Raw genomic sequence first — 12970 nt, 5'->3', positions numbered from 1 at the left:
ATTAGTGGTGGCGTTTTTGCTCTAGTGATGGCACTGTCGAGTAATTGTGGCGCTGTCGAGTATGTTTTGCGCCCAAAGTAAAGTTAAGATTTAACCATTTTGCAACGAATAAAAATGCGACTATGTTTATCATACATTATATAAACATCATATTGCAGCATGTGTGACATATTGGATTGACATATAAACAGCCGCTTCAGAGTCTTTGACGATTTTTTTATTTGGCGACTCTACGCGTCCATATCTCACTTCTTATTTTCCAAGCCAAGAATGGCAGATCCCAGCGCTAAGCATATTGAGCGGAAAGATAACGGGCACCTGCTAGATGGTTTCAAAATGGCGATGCTTTATAGAAGTCAATCTTAATTACACTAATTATTTGTGTTTCATTAAAAACTTATGTCTAATAAGTAAAATATATTGGCTAAAATAATTAAGTGTAACTTTTGTGTTTTTATTTAACAGTAAAGTTTTTAGTATTGTGTAAGAGTTCAAGAATATAATGAAATATATCTCACCTAGTTAGCACAAAAGCAGTATTTCAAGAATGGCTTAGCGTTAAATGGGTATACTTATGTGCACAATAAAGAACTGCACAGTCGCTACGATAGCTGTGTGAAGTTAGCTAAACATACGACATTGGACTTTCAAAAATGAACATTCAGAACGAAAGTCGTGCAGGCAAAACATTGGGCATAGGACATTCAAAAATGAAAGTTGTGCTGACACGACATTGGACTTTCAAAATTGATAGTCTTGCCAGCACGACATTGGACATTGGACATTAAAAAAATGAAAGTTGTGCTGACACGACATTGTGCCCGCATAACTTTCACTTTTGAATGTTCAATGTCGTATGTTTAGCTAACTTCACAGATAGCTGAGATGTACGCCTTAAATAATGAACATGCTAACATATTCTGATGGAAAGTTTTTCAATTAAAATACGTTCTTGTTAGTTTGTTTTTAAGAAATTGTACTCGACGTCAATTATCTGTAAAATGTTAACTAAACATTGCATTCAAAAGTGACCTTGACATAAACCTATTACCGAGCTGGTGTATAAATAATGATTATCATATGAATTCGAATGCGTGACGAACCGTCTCTGCATTCCAAAGTGGATTATCTTGTCCGACTGCACATATATTAAATAAAACTTCGATGAGAAAGTACTGCTGTGCAACCCGAGTATTCATAATGGGTGGGTGTGTAAGTTTATTTATACCCGCACTTTGGCAAGGCCCATTCGGCGAATTCTGCGATACGATTGTTAATCATTTTATTTTTTTTGGGGGGGGGGGCATAGTGCACAGACAAAATGTGACCCAGATTCGAGCTACCCTGGTTCTTTAACGTGCACCAGTATAGCACTGTCACATGGCACACCCATTTATCGATTGGTATTATAGTGGTGCGGCGGGGAATCGAGTCTGCGACCCGTGGATTGTCAGTCAAATGTGTTACCACTAGACCATACAGTAGTAGAAGTAATAATCCGTCAATTAACTGTTCTTGTTCCACCCGAGCAACCTGCCACAAACTACCCAAAATTTGCAATTAAAATGGTTGCCAAGGCGACTTAAAATTAATTGCTAGATTTTCATCCCCGTCCGCCCTCTCTTTTTTCAGCCACCCCTTTCATTGTTTAGACTCAAATAAATATGTTGAAATAAGACCTGCATTTGCGTATCCAGTCCAGTCCGGAAACGGCGTTTATTCATACCTACGGTGTCTATGTATAAAATTCACATGTAAAAAAAGGAGAATTGTTACGATCATGTTCGTGGTTCGTCTAGAAAAACATGTTAACATATAACAAGGGGTGACATCCCCCCACCCCAATTTAAAAAAGCTGAAAATTTAGCAATTAAATATTATAAACCTTGTGAAAAAGCAACACATTTGTTCGCGTGCTTGTTGTAGGTATTGTATAATTATGTGAAAGTTGCGTTGAAAGCGTACAATACATTAAGTGTTTTCCAACATTTCATATAAGCACAATATTATGGTTTACTAGGGAATGTGTGTTTTTGTCATACTTTAGAAGTCTATCAACTGGGCACATCACCCACGGACACTTGATTTTAAGATGAAATCCTGGTTTTGTAGACCGCTGGGGAAAACAACTTGTAGAGTACCCAGTATACAAAATTCTTATCCATAGACATGCCTCAGTGATTCCATTCCGTCTATTGGTCAGCTAAATATACAGGGCAATCAAAACACTTAGTTTATAATCTTAAATTTCAGTTCAATCTAAGTTGCTTATTGAATGCGGACACTGGTTTCATAATAGTTTTCAATTATTTCCTCTGTCATGATATATAAATTGTACGAACTTTAAGGCCTGGCTAGGACCTCCAGCTTTATACATATCAAACTTCTAAGCTCAGTGCCGATTGGTTATAAGTGTATGCTGAAAGTATGAACCCGGAGCGGGGCTAATCCTAAGACCTTGGAATCAATGTAAACACACTTTTAAAACAGTAAACAGTACGCTGTATACTGCTTGAAGTCCAACTCCACCCCGACAAGTCGAGGTGACTGCTCTGTTTCGCACGGGAATCGCGTGAATTTATATCTACGGAAATTCAAAATGTACACGTGTGTTGGCATTCAGATATGTATTCCCAATTCGAGAACAGGTTTTTGTAAGTCATCAGTGGTTGAGGATATTTTCAAGACAAAATAACGGGTAACGTACAAGAAATGGTAAAACTGATACGTAGTGTGTTAAGTGTTCGTAACAATTGCATAAATATAACCTGTTTTGTTTATTTGAATATTAACTATACATGTATAATATTTATATCAACTTTTACTTTAGAAATTTTAGTTTTACTTGATACAGTTATATTATTTCATACCGCTGTATGCCGTTCTTACGTGCGGAATCTAACTTAGTCAGTTTCTTGAAGCAACTCAGAATTAGTTAGGACATTTGATGTGAAATATGAGTGATTACGATGGGCAAAGGTGAAAATAGATGCTACCTCTACCCCCAACCAAATAATGCATTATCAAGAATTCTTCATTTTTTTATATTGCTAGTCTCGAAAGCAAATAGCATCTGTAGTCCTGTTCACAAAAATATGATTTGCACTTGGAACGAACACAGTAAATATTTTTTCGTGGCCTAGGCCTCATGTAAACAGTTCGTATTAAGTTACAGAATTGTAGGCGTATTCGGTTACAGATTTGTACGCGTTTATTATTATCAAAACCTTTCATTTGAGTTGAACGGACTTACAAACACATAGGCCCCACCCAATTCTGCACGTGACATTTACGCTGTGCTCTGGGTATAAGTGTCAGTAAAGTATCTTTGGTTTCAGAAGTCCACTTTGTGTGCTTGCTTCTAGGTAAGACATTACTGAAGTGTATGGTAAATGCAAGCTGCTATTGAATAGCGTTGGGTAGTCGTAATTTTCATGTCCATCTTTGCTTGGGACTGCGATTTTTTTTATTATATCAAATTTTGCTGAAGTGCTTTATGTGAATATATATAAACGTTTGATTTTTAAGCAAAGGAAATATTATTTACAGCTTACATCAAACCATAAGTTGTTACCAACCATGTCGACGGCAGCGGCACTACGCGGGTTCTCCGCTTCCACAGACAAGAATGTCATGAAGCCATACATGTGCCTGGACCAGCCGGAAGACCGGGTCATGTGTGAATATATCTGGATTGATGGTACGGGCGAGGGCATCCGCAGCAAGTGTAGGACGCTCGACTATGACCCGAAAAAGCCGGAAGGTAGGTCTTCGCGTGCTTTAAATGTACTTTTCTGTTTAGCCTTTTTATATTTAGTATTTTGCGCCTCGTAGGATCGAAGCGTGCTGCATGTTATGCCGATTTGGAACTGCACCAGGAAAGCCGAATGATTAATATAAACTAGTTTAATAAATCGTACATCGTTCTGTCAATGTTAAATGATGAACTGTTTTGAAACACAACAAAAGCATTGTGGAAAAGTGAATATTTGTTCTTTTAATTCCTTACCACGTTAAATGATAAAAACACAAGCTGATCAACATGTTTAACAGCGTGTCCCCTTGTTGTGGCGTCCGTCATAAAATGCTTTAAAGTTGGATGTGCGTGTATTCGTTAATATGTTTATGTAAGCACGTATACTACACTATCCATATTGCCATCCCGAGTGAATGCCGTCTTCCGAGTCTTGTGAAACTCACTTATCTAGTCAACGTCCACACCTACGATTGCCTCTTTCTTTGTGACACCCAGACTGCCCCATATAAAACTATGACAGGTCCAGCGCATACCAGGGAAACCCATTTATCTTGTTAACTACCATATCTACGAGTGCTCTTTCTCTGTAACACACAGACTGTCCCATATGGAACTATGACGGTTCCAGCACATACCAGGCGGAGGGCTCCAACTCCGACATGTATCTCCATCCTTGCGCCATCTTCAAGGACCCCTTCCGGAAGGGGAACAACAAACTGGTTCTCTGCGAGGTCTACAAGTACAATAAAATGCCAGCGGGTAAGTACCCTTCAATATACGAGTAATAGTTGATGTATGTCAGCTGTTTTCTTATCGGTGGTTTAAAGCTGCACTCCCACAGATTGGCCGTTTTGACCACATTTTTTTGTCTTTGAATGAGCCAACTTGTGTGGTAATTACTGGAAACCAGTGATATAAGACTACTGACAAAAAGTAGATGGCAGTTTTTTTTCATAAATACGTTCGGAAAATGATGTTCGTGGCCGAAAAACTCTTCTTTTTTTCAGCGTTAGTAACGCTTTAAGCCAAAAAACATCAATTTTCGAACGTAAAAATAAAAACCGCGATCTGATGTACGAATCTCAGAACCTGAGTGTTTCCTAACAACCCCATTTTTCTTCCAGAGACCAACAAGCGTGCTTCCTGTGTCAAATTGATGACAGAAGCCAAGGATTCCCATCCGTGGTTCGGCATTGAACAAGAGTACACTCTGCTGGACTTCGACGGTTATCCGTTTGGCTGGCCAAAGAACGGATACCCCGGACCCCAGGGTAAGTTTGTTTTAGGCCATTCAATCGGAAAACCTCGGTCATCTTGGCCATAAGACGCGCAGTGCATCAGTACAAGTAGTTCGTAAAATTAACTCATAAAAAAGTAATTGATGGTAGAGTTTTAACGTGTAATTTGTATCAAGTTCAAAAAGCTTGGTGAAGTGTATTATTGCATAAATAATTGAGATCCCTTTAGTAAAGTTAAATGTATACTTGATCTTTTTGCAGCGTAGTTAAATGTAAATAATTCTGACATTGTATACCCTCCATTTACATCCGAGGTTGTTTTGCGATGAAAATTGGCCGAGGTGTTCCGATTGGTTAGTTTCTTACCACTATTTGGCAAAGATTGCCCATCCCTGTTTTTGCATTAAACAAACCGATATGTGTATCTTCAAATGAATGACACAGAAACACTAAGAGTTATGCCCCTAACATTAAGGTATACAGTCGGACCGGCGAAAATACCTCGAGCCTCGGAAAATGCAAGCCAATCGGGAATGGTTACCTTCAGTTTAAAGAAATCGGCCCTTTACATCCAGTTCGAGCCAACGACGAATTCGAGCCAACGGGGTTCGACTGTTTATTGTATAACATAATAAGCCACTGATTTACAGCGGTGGCTCGGGAAAGAACACTAATACACTCTACCCTTTTCGATGACTACTCGATGGGGTTACCTACCCAGTGCCACCAAAAAGCTTGGTGTTTACGCCACTGTTTTAGTTTGTTTGCGTCGACTGTCATTGGGCGGAAACACATGCAACTAGTAGTTTCATATCTGAACAGACTTTTGTTATCCAAGCATATTGTTTAAAGCTGCACTCTCACAGATTTACCGTTTTGACAACTTTTTTTTGCTTGTCTTGGAATGAGCCAATGTTTGCGTAAATATCTGCAAACCAGTGATATAAGACTGCTGAAAAAAGATTTGGTCGCAGCTTTTCATATATTCGAAAATTAATGTTTTATGGCTAAAAGCGTTACTTACGGTTTAAGATGCATAAAACAACAATTTTTGAACTTAAATATGAAAAATTGCGATCTTATTTTTTTCAGCAGTCTTATATCACTAGTTGACATGATTTTTTGCATAAATTGGCTCGTTCCAAGACAAAAAATAATAAAAAATGTCATAACGTTCAATCTTTGAGAGTGCAGCTTTAAATTTCAAAACCGTTACTAACGCTTTTCGGCAAAAAAGTATTTTTTAAAGAAAATGTTTAAATGTTTAAGGAAATATTTACAATAGAGATTTAATTGTTGATGTTTTATCATTAAATTAAGCCATTTCTTCAAATTTACCACGACTTTTTTGTGTCTGACCCTATCAAACGTTTACCCCATTCGGAACTCCTCGGCCATTTTTATCGAAAACAACCTCGGATGTATGCCGGTACATCAGTTGAAGTAGTTCGTAAATTTTTGAATTATATCATTAATGTAGTGTTTTAGAGTTGTATTTATTGATCTAAGTTTAAATTGATTGCCAGTGAATTATTGCAGACATCATTAAGATTCCCAAGAGTAAAGTCATAAAGTTTAACTGCTGAATAAAATTACTACGCGATCTACTTGCAGCGGACTTAAACGTACCACTTTTTGAGTATGTAAACCGTCCAAATATATCCGAATTTGTTTTCGATAAAAATGGTTGAGGAGTTCCTAATAACGTTTACCCCAGAGACCAGTCCAACTAAGGACACCAGTACTGGTTTAAACTAAAAAAAACGGGCTTAACAATGATGCATATCAGCTGTCAGCTGTCTTTATCGAGCTGAAATAATCTGTTATTTATCTGAAATGATATAAGTAGAGCAAATTCGAGTTATTTCGATAGTAGGGAATTTACGACAGTCAATGGGTCGGGTTATTATCCGTCAAGCTCGGAATGTTTCTATTTTTCACAAGCATTTGGGAAATTGGCTCTAGAAATAATAAGTAGAGTACTTATACACATGTTTATCACTGTTAAACAATACCGTGTATCCGTGGCACGTTTTGCGCCAGTGACCGTTAAGTGCTTAAACTAGTTGAACTTTTTTGTTATTCCACTGGTTTAAAACGTCATTTTAACCGAAATTTGATACGTTGTTTTAAAGAAGTCAGGCTATTGAGGTCCCTACATAGATAGACTTTGCTGTACTTATATACTTATATGAACTTAAAGATATACGTGTGTATATTGTAACGAAGTGATAGGAAAAGATCATTATAAAACAGGGCTAAACGTTTTTTCCCAGATGGTAAATAGTACACCAGTACATATGTAGATATACTTCGGTGTCGTCGTCCTGCAAACTCTTTAACCAACTAAACTCACGTATTCCCTGGTAGGGAATCGAACCCGGAACGCCTTATCGTGTGCGTTAGTCAATGCCCACCAAGGACAACCAGTGACAACCAAGGACAACCAATGGCAACCACGGACAACCAATGTCAAACAAGGACAACTAGTGACAAACGATGATTTATCTGATGATACAGCAAAACATGCTGTTACCAACAAAAAAACCTGTTCTTTTCATTCGAGACTGAAATTTCAAAACTAACCTTTTTAAGCCTAAAACCAGTTAAATCCAGTGACGGTTACAATGTCAAGTTTAATGCCAATATCGAGTTACCCCAAAACTACTCAAAAGAACAAATGGAAAAACGCGAATAGAGACACATGATATCTTTATTACTTTCAAATCTTGTAGTACTTTAAAGACGCCGTATGGGCTTTATAATAACATATAAATCATGTTTTAAACTGCTGTGGCAATCAGCTCTATTGCTTAATCTGCCCAAGGTATAATTGTATTCCATTTTTTATCTCCTCCGATATCCTTTGACGGTTCATATTACCTGAGTATAAAAAGAAAAGAAAGAAAAAACAACCCTTTTTATTAACTAGTCACTGGCCGCGGTTTCTAGGGTCAATTAACTGCTGTCCAAAAGTGGTCAAATTTCAACTTGATAAGCGATGACGGAATGTTATCATACGTACACGGTACTTCATATATATTTCAAAAAGTCGCCAGATAGATTTTAAGTCCTGATCGAATTAAACTTGTTGCAATAAAACTGTAAAAAGAAATAGTATTCCTTAATGCAGAAGTGAATGGATGGTGACTATTGATTGGCTTACGTCCAACGCTAAAAACACGATTAATGCTAGGACGAACGGCGACGGAAAGGTCATGAGAATGAAAGACAGATTACACGTACAAACACCATTGGCTCGAGCTTACAGCATCAGGCGAAAAAAAATCGATCCTCGGGAAATTCGAGCTAAGCGGTAATGCTTCCATTCAGTAAAAGAAACATCGGTCCTTATCATCCAGTTCTATCAAACGAGGGAATCAAGCAAAGCGCGTTCGAGCGAACGGGGTTTGACTGTATTATTATCAATTTATTCCTACAGGGCCATATTACTGCGGCGTCGGTGCTAACAAGGTATACGGCAGGGACATTGTGGAGGCTCATTACAGGGCGTGCCTTTACGCAGGGGTCAAAATTGCTGGCTGCAACGCTGAAGTCATGCCAGGACAAGTAAGTGTTTTGGCCATTTTCGTACTTCCAGCGAACTTTTCCCAATGTATTTACGACATGTGCCGAAGTTTCACGATTGTTGGCGATCGGTGAGGTGGTACAGTATGAAGGTCCGGGAAAAACGAAGAAACTCTTAATAAATAAGAAAACAGCTGAATAGGCGTTAAAATAAACAATCTTGTTATGTTTCAGCTTGTATTTTGTAACCTTTTTGTCCCCTTTTATAATACAACATTATTTGTCTCATCTATAGTGGGAGTTCCAAGTTGGCCCTTGCGAGGGGATTGACATGGGTGACCATCTGTGGATCGGACGCTACCTATTACATCGTGTTGCCGAAGATTTTGGAGTGAACGCGACCCTTGACCCCAAACCCATGGAGGGCGACTGGAACGGGGCCGGTGCTCACTGTAACTACAGTACTTTGGCTATGAGACAGGAGGGGGGAATTAAGTAAGTATTTTTGGGACATCGGCTCAAAGGCCTAGTTTAAGGAATGTTTGGCATGACAATCCCCTGCTGTGCATCTTCTGCGAACTGCACTGATGTCACAGTAGGGATCAATTTCCTGTTTATTGGCTTAGGGCCATTTCGGGTCCATTTCTATAATAAAATCTCCAAAACCTGCACAGCAGGATACTCAGATCGGGGATCTGATCAGTCAATTAGGCAATTAGATCAAGATCAATACACAGAGGTTGTGGGGGGTGCCTACTTCTTTGTTTCCGGAATATAATCTGCAAATATGCATTAACGCATCAGAAAAAGGTGTCGCGACTGTTCGAAATGGAAAATAAACTACCTATATGAATTGCAATGCAATAAGGAGTAGTGGAATGAGTTACATTAAATAAATTATCGATGCTTATATAAACGCTACAGTTACCCCAAAGTATAGTTCAGTAGCACCTTTAGATGCAGGACGATACACAAAAATGTGCCCTTAACGTCCAAGCAATTACAAAGGTCAATAGCCTCTGTTTTATGTTTTGCCTAATATAGAGGGAGGCCATTGACCTTGGGAATTGCTCTGACGTTACGGGCATTCTATTGTTGTATCGAAGTCGTTTGAATATATTGTTAAGACAGCGTTTTACATTAATTTTTGACCTTTGGGTGTAATCTTTTGTAAGAGACCTCCATTGAAGTTAACCTTTTAAGTTTATCCGATTATAAACTTAAGCCGAAACCGTGCAAATTTTAAACAGAGACGCATAGAAGCTGTCAGCGCAATATAATACCATTTTGGTAATTCTGTAGAGCAAAGCGGAGTAAATATTTCATCCTCTGTGTATTTATAAAGAACATGGCTTTGCTTAATTTGTGCGGGAGTTCACTGCTTTATTTAAGTTAAATATGAATTGTCCAACGTCACCAATACCAATAACAGCAATATGAATAGTCCATTTATAAATCATCAATTAATTGCCGACAAAAAATTATCGGTCTTATTGCATGAGAATAGGCGCTTTTGGCAATCAATGTAACTCATGGAATTGAGAACATTCTCGCGTATCTTTGTCATGAAACTTTTTTTGTAAATATAGTATTATCTGTATTTTTTCCATAACAGGCACATCGAGTCGGCGATTGAAAAACTCTCGAAGAAGCATGTACGTCACATCCGGGCGTATGACCCTAAAGAAGGAAAAGACAATGAGCGCCGCCTCACTGGCCTGCACGAGACATCGAGCATCCACGACTTCTCCGCCGGCGTCGCCAACCGAGGCGCGAGCATCCGCATCCCCCGCCAGGTAGCGGAGGATGGCCAAGGATATCTAGAAGACCGGCGACCTTCTTCTAATTGCGATCCCTATACTGTAACGGAAGTATTGGTGGAAACTACGATCATTGATAAATAGGATGTCATATCATGATTTCGTGACTGCAAGGATTTGTCTTTGTGTTATGCTATTAAGATTGAATTAATTTCGGGAAAGTTCGTTTATATCCAATATTTTATTTCAAAACATATTAATTCATATGTAAATACGGCATTTGACTCTATTGCCTGGTATAAAATGGAATAAATAAGACCTTAAATTTTACCCTTAGGGTAAATTAAATGTAGATGTATTTTGATTTCGTTGGTGTTGATGAATAAGCATGGGTATATACTTGCAAAGTAACGGTGGAATAGAGCAGAGTTTTACATTTTCACCATACCATGAAATGATATGTATCTAAATATAATGTTATTAGTATTATTGTGAAGTATTGGGGATATTGGATTTAATTATACAACTATAATCATATTTACAGAATGTTTATATTTCTTCTATTCAAAGAATACATTAAATTCTTAGAAAATGTTTTGTGTTTGTTATTTTGAATGAAAACATGAAGTCTACAGTGATTAAACTATGTAGTTGACACTACGTTTACCAGCCTGTGAAAACACTAAAATCAGTGGCGGATCCAGTATTTCACGTTAGAGGAGGCGTAACTTAGGGGCGTTTTCTTTTAACTTAAAATACGCCCCTTCATCAGAATCGAAATTATTTGATTTAGAGTGATGACAGGGGGTTTGAGGGTCCACTCTCGAATTTATAACGTGTGTTCCTATATTGAAATAAAAATAAAACTTGAAAGATTGATTTTTTTATTTATTTTTTGAGGGGGCGCCGGCTGCACCCCCCCTCCCCCGCCGATCCGACAGTGAAAATGAGCAAGCACACACACAGATGTTATATCCATGATATTTTATATTTGCAAAATGATAAAAAAAAGATTTCCGTGTACTTATCTCGCCGACAACGCATTATGCAATAAAAGTAACAACTAAATTATGACTACTAACAAGTTGTCGAAAAGGCACCAACTAAAATATAAGGTCAATAACGTGTTACCACATAAAGCATCAACCAACAATGTGTCCGGTTACTTGTTATCAAGTCAAGCCTATGTCGTTTATGAAATACTAATTATTTTGTCAAGTACAGCACTATCAATATCGTGGTAAAGAATTCAACAATTCCAAGTATATGGCCGATAACAGTTTGTCAAATAAAGCGTATACCAACTTGTGGAAAAAGGCACTACCAAGTGTGCCAACAAGATGTTGTCAACTAAGCTCATACAAAGTAGTGTTAGGCGAGTTACATGTGGTGAGATGTGGCACTACCAATTGCATGGTCAAAACATGTTGTCAAATAAAGATTATACCAAGTTTGATGCGAGTAACATGTGGTAAAAACATACAGCACTTCCAAATTTGTGGCGAGTAACTTGTGGAAAAAATACAGCACTACCGAATGTGTGGCGAGTTACTTGTGGAAAAAATACACCACTACCGAATGTGTGGCGAGTAACTTGTGGAAAAAATACACCACTACCACATGTGTGGCGAGTAACTTGTGGAAAAAATACAGCACTACCGAATGTGTGGCGAGTTACTTGTGGAAAAAATACACCACGACCGAATGTGTGGCGAGTAACTTGTGGAAAAAATACAGCACTACCGAATGTGTGGCGAGTTACTTGTGGAAAAAATACACCACTTCCGAATGTGTGGCGAGTTACTTGTGGAAAAAATACAGCACTACCGAATGTGTGGCGAGTTACTTGTGGAAAAAATACACCACTACCGAATGTGTGGCGAGTTACTTGTGGAAAAAATACAGCACTACCGAATGTGTGGCGAGTTACTTGTGGAAAAAATACAGCCCTACCGAATGTGTGGCGAGTTACTTGTGGAAAACATACAGCACTACCGAATGTGTGGCGAGTTACTTGTGGAAAAAATACAGCACTACCGAATGTGTGGCGAGTAACTTGTGGAAAAAATTCAGCACTACCGAATGTGTGGCGAGTTACTTGTGGAAAAAATACAGCACTACCGAATGTGTGGCGAGTTACTTGTGGACAAAATACAGCACTACCGAATGTGTGGCGAGTTACTTGTGGAAAAAATACAGCACTACCGAATGTGTTGCGAGTAACTTGTGGAAAAAATACAGCACTACCGAATGTGTTGCGAGAAACTTGTGGAAAAAATACAGCACTTCCGAATGTGTTGCGAGTTACTTGTGGAAATAATACAGCACTACCGAATGTGTGGCGAGTAACTTGTGGAAAAAATACAGCACTACAGAATGTGTGGCGAGTTACTTGTGGAAAAAATACAGCACTACAGGATGTGTGGCGAGTAACTTGTGGAAAAAATACAGCACTACCGAATTGTGGCGAGTAACGAAAAAATACAGCACTTCCGAATGTGTGGCGAGTTATTTGTGGAAAAAAATACAGCACTGCAGAATGTGTGGCGAGTTACTTGTGGAAAACATACACCACTATTTAGCAATTTTATGGCGGGTTACATGTGCAATAAAGCCTCTAGCAATTTTATGGCGGGTTACATGTGCAATAAAGCCTCTAGCAATTTTATGGCGGGTAACATGGGAAA

The 12970-nt window shown here is 38.4% G+C and overlaps 1 protein-coding gene across 1 annotated transcript; it reads left to right on the top strand.

Annotated features, from left to right (window-relative positions):
• Window positions 1–3227: 3227 nt before the first annotated feature.
• On the top strand, window positions 3228–10877 carry LOC128224287 (glutamine synthetase-like). The gene is made up of 7 exons (XM_052934101.1): window positions 3228–3365; window positions 3550–3763; window positions 4355–4516; window positions 4882–5028; window positions 8438–8565; window positions 8819–9018; window positions 10139–10877. The coding sequence occupies exons 2-7, from the start codon at window positions 3580–3582 to the stop codon at window positions 10425–10427; spliced, it is 1110 nt and encodes a 369-aa protein (XP_052790061.1). The 5' UTR covers window positions 3228–3365; window positions 3550–3579; the 3' UTR covers window positions 10428–10877.
• The last annotated feature ends 2093 nt before the right edge of the window (window positions 10878–12970 follow it).

This window comes from Mya arenaria, chromosome 17, assembly GCF_026914265.1.
Source record: "Mya arenaria isolate MELC-2E11 chromosome 17, ASM2691426v1".
NCBI lineage: Eukaryota > Metazoa > Mollusca > Bivalvia > Myida > Myidae > Mya > Mya arenaria.
Note: the sequence above shows the minus strand (reverse complement) of the source record. Positions and strands in the feature narration are given on the sequence as shown.

Coding starts and splice junctions, on each gene's coding strand:
- LOC128224287 (XM_052934101.1), top strand. CDS start 3,580: ATGTCGACGGCAGCGGCACTACGCGGGTTCTCCGCTTCCACAGACAAG. Junction 3,764..4,354: donor TGACCCGAAAAAGCCGGAAG/GTAGGTCTTCGC, acceptor TGTAACACACAG/ACTGTCCCATATGGAACTAT. Junction 9,019..10,138: donor AGACAGGAGGGGGGAATTAA/GTAAGTATTTTT, acceptor TTTCCATAACAG/GCACATCGAGTCGGCGATTG.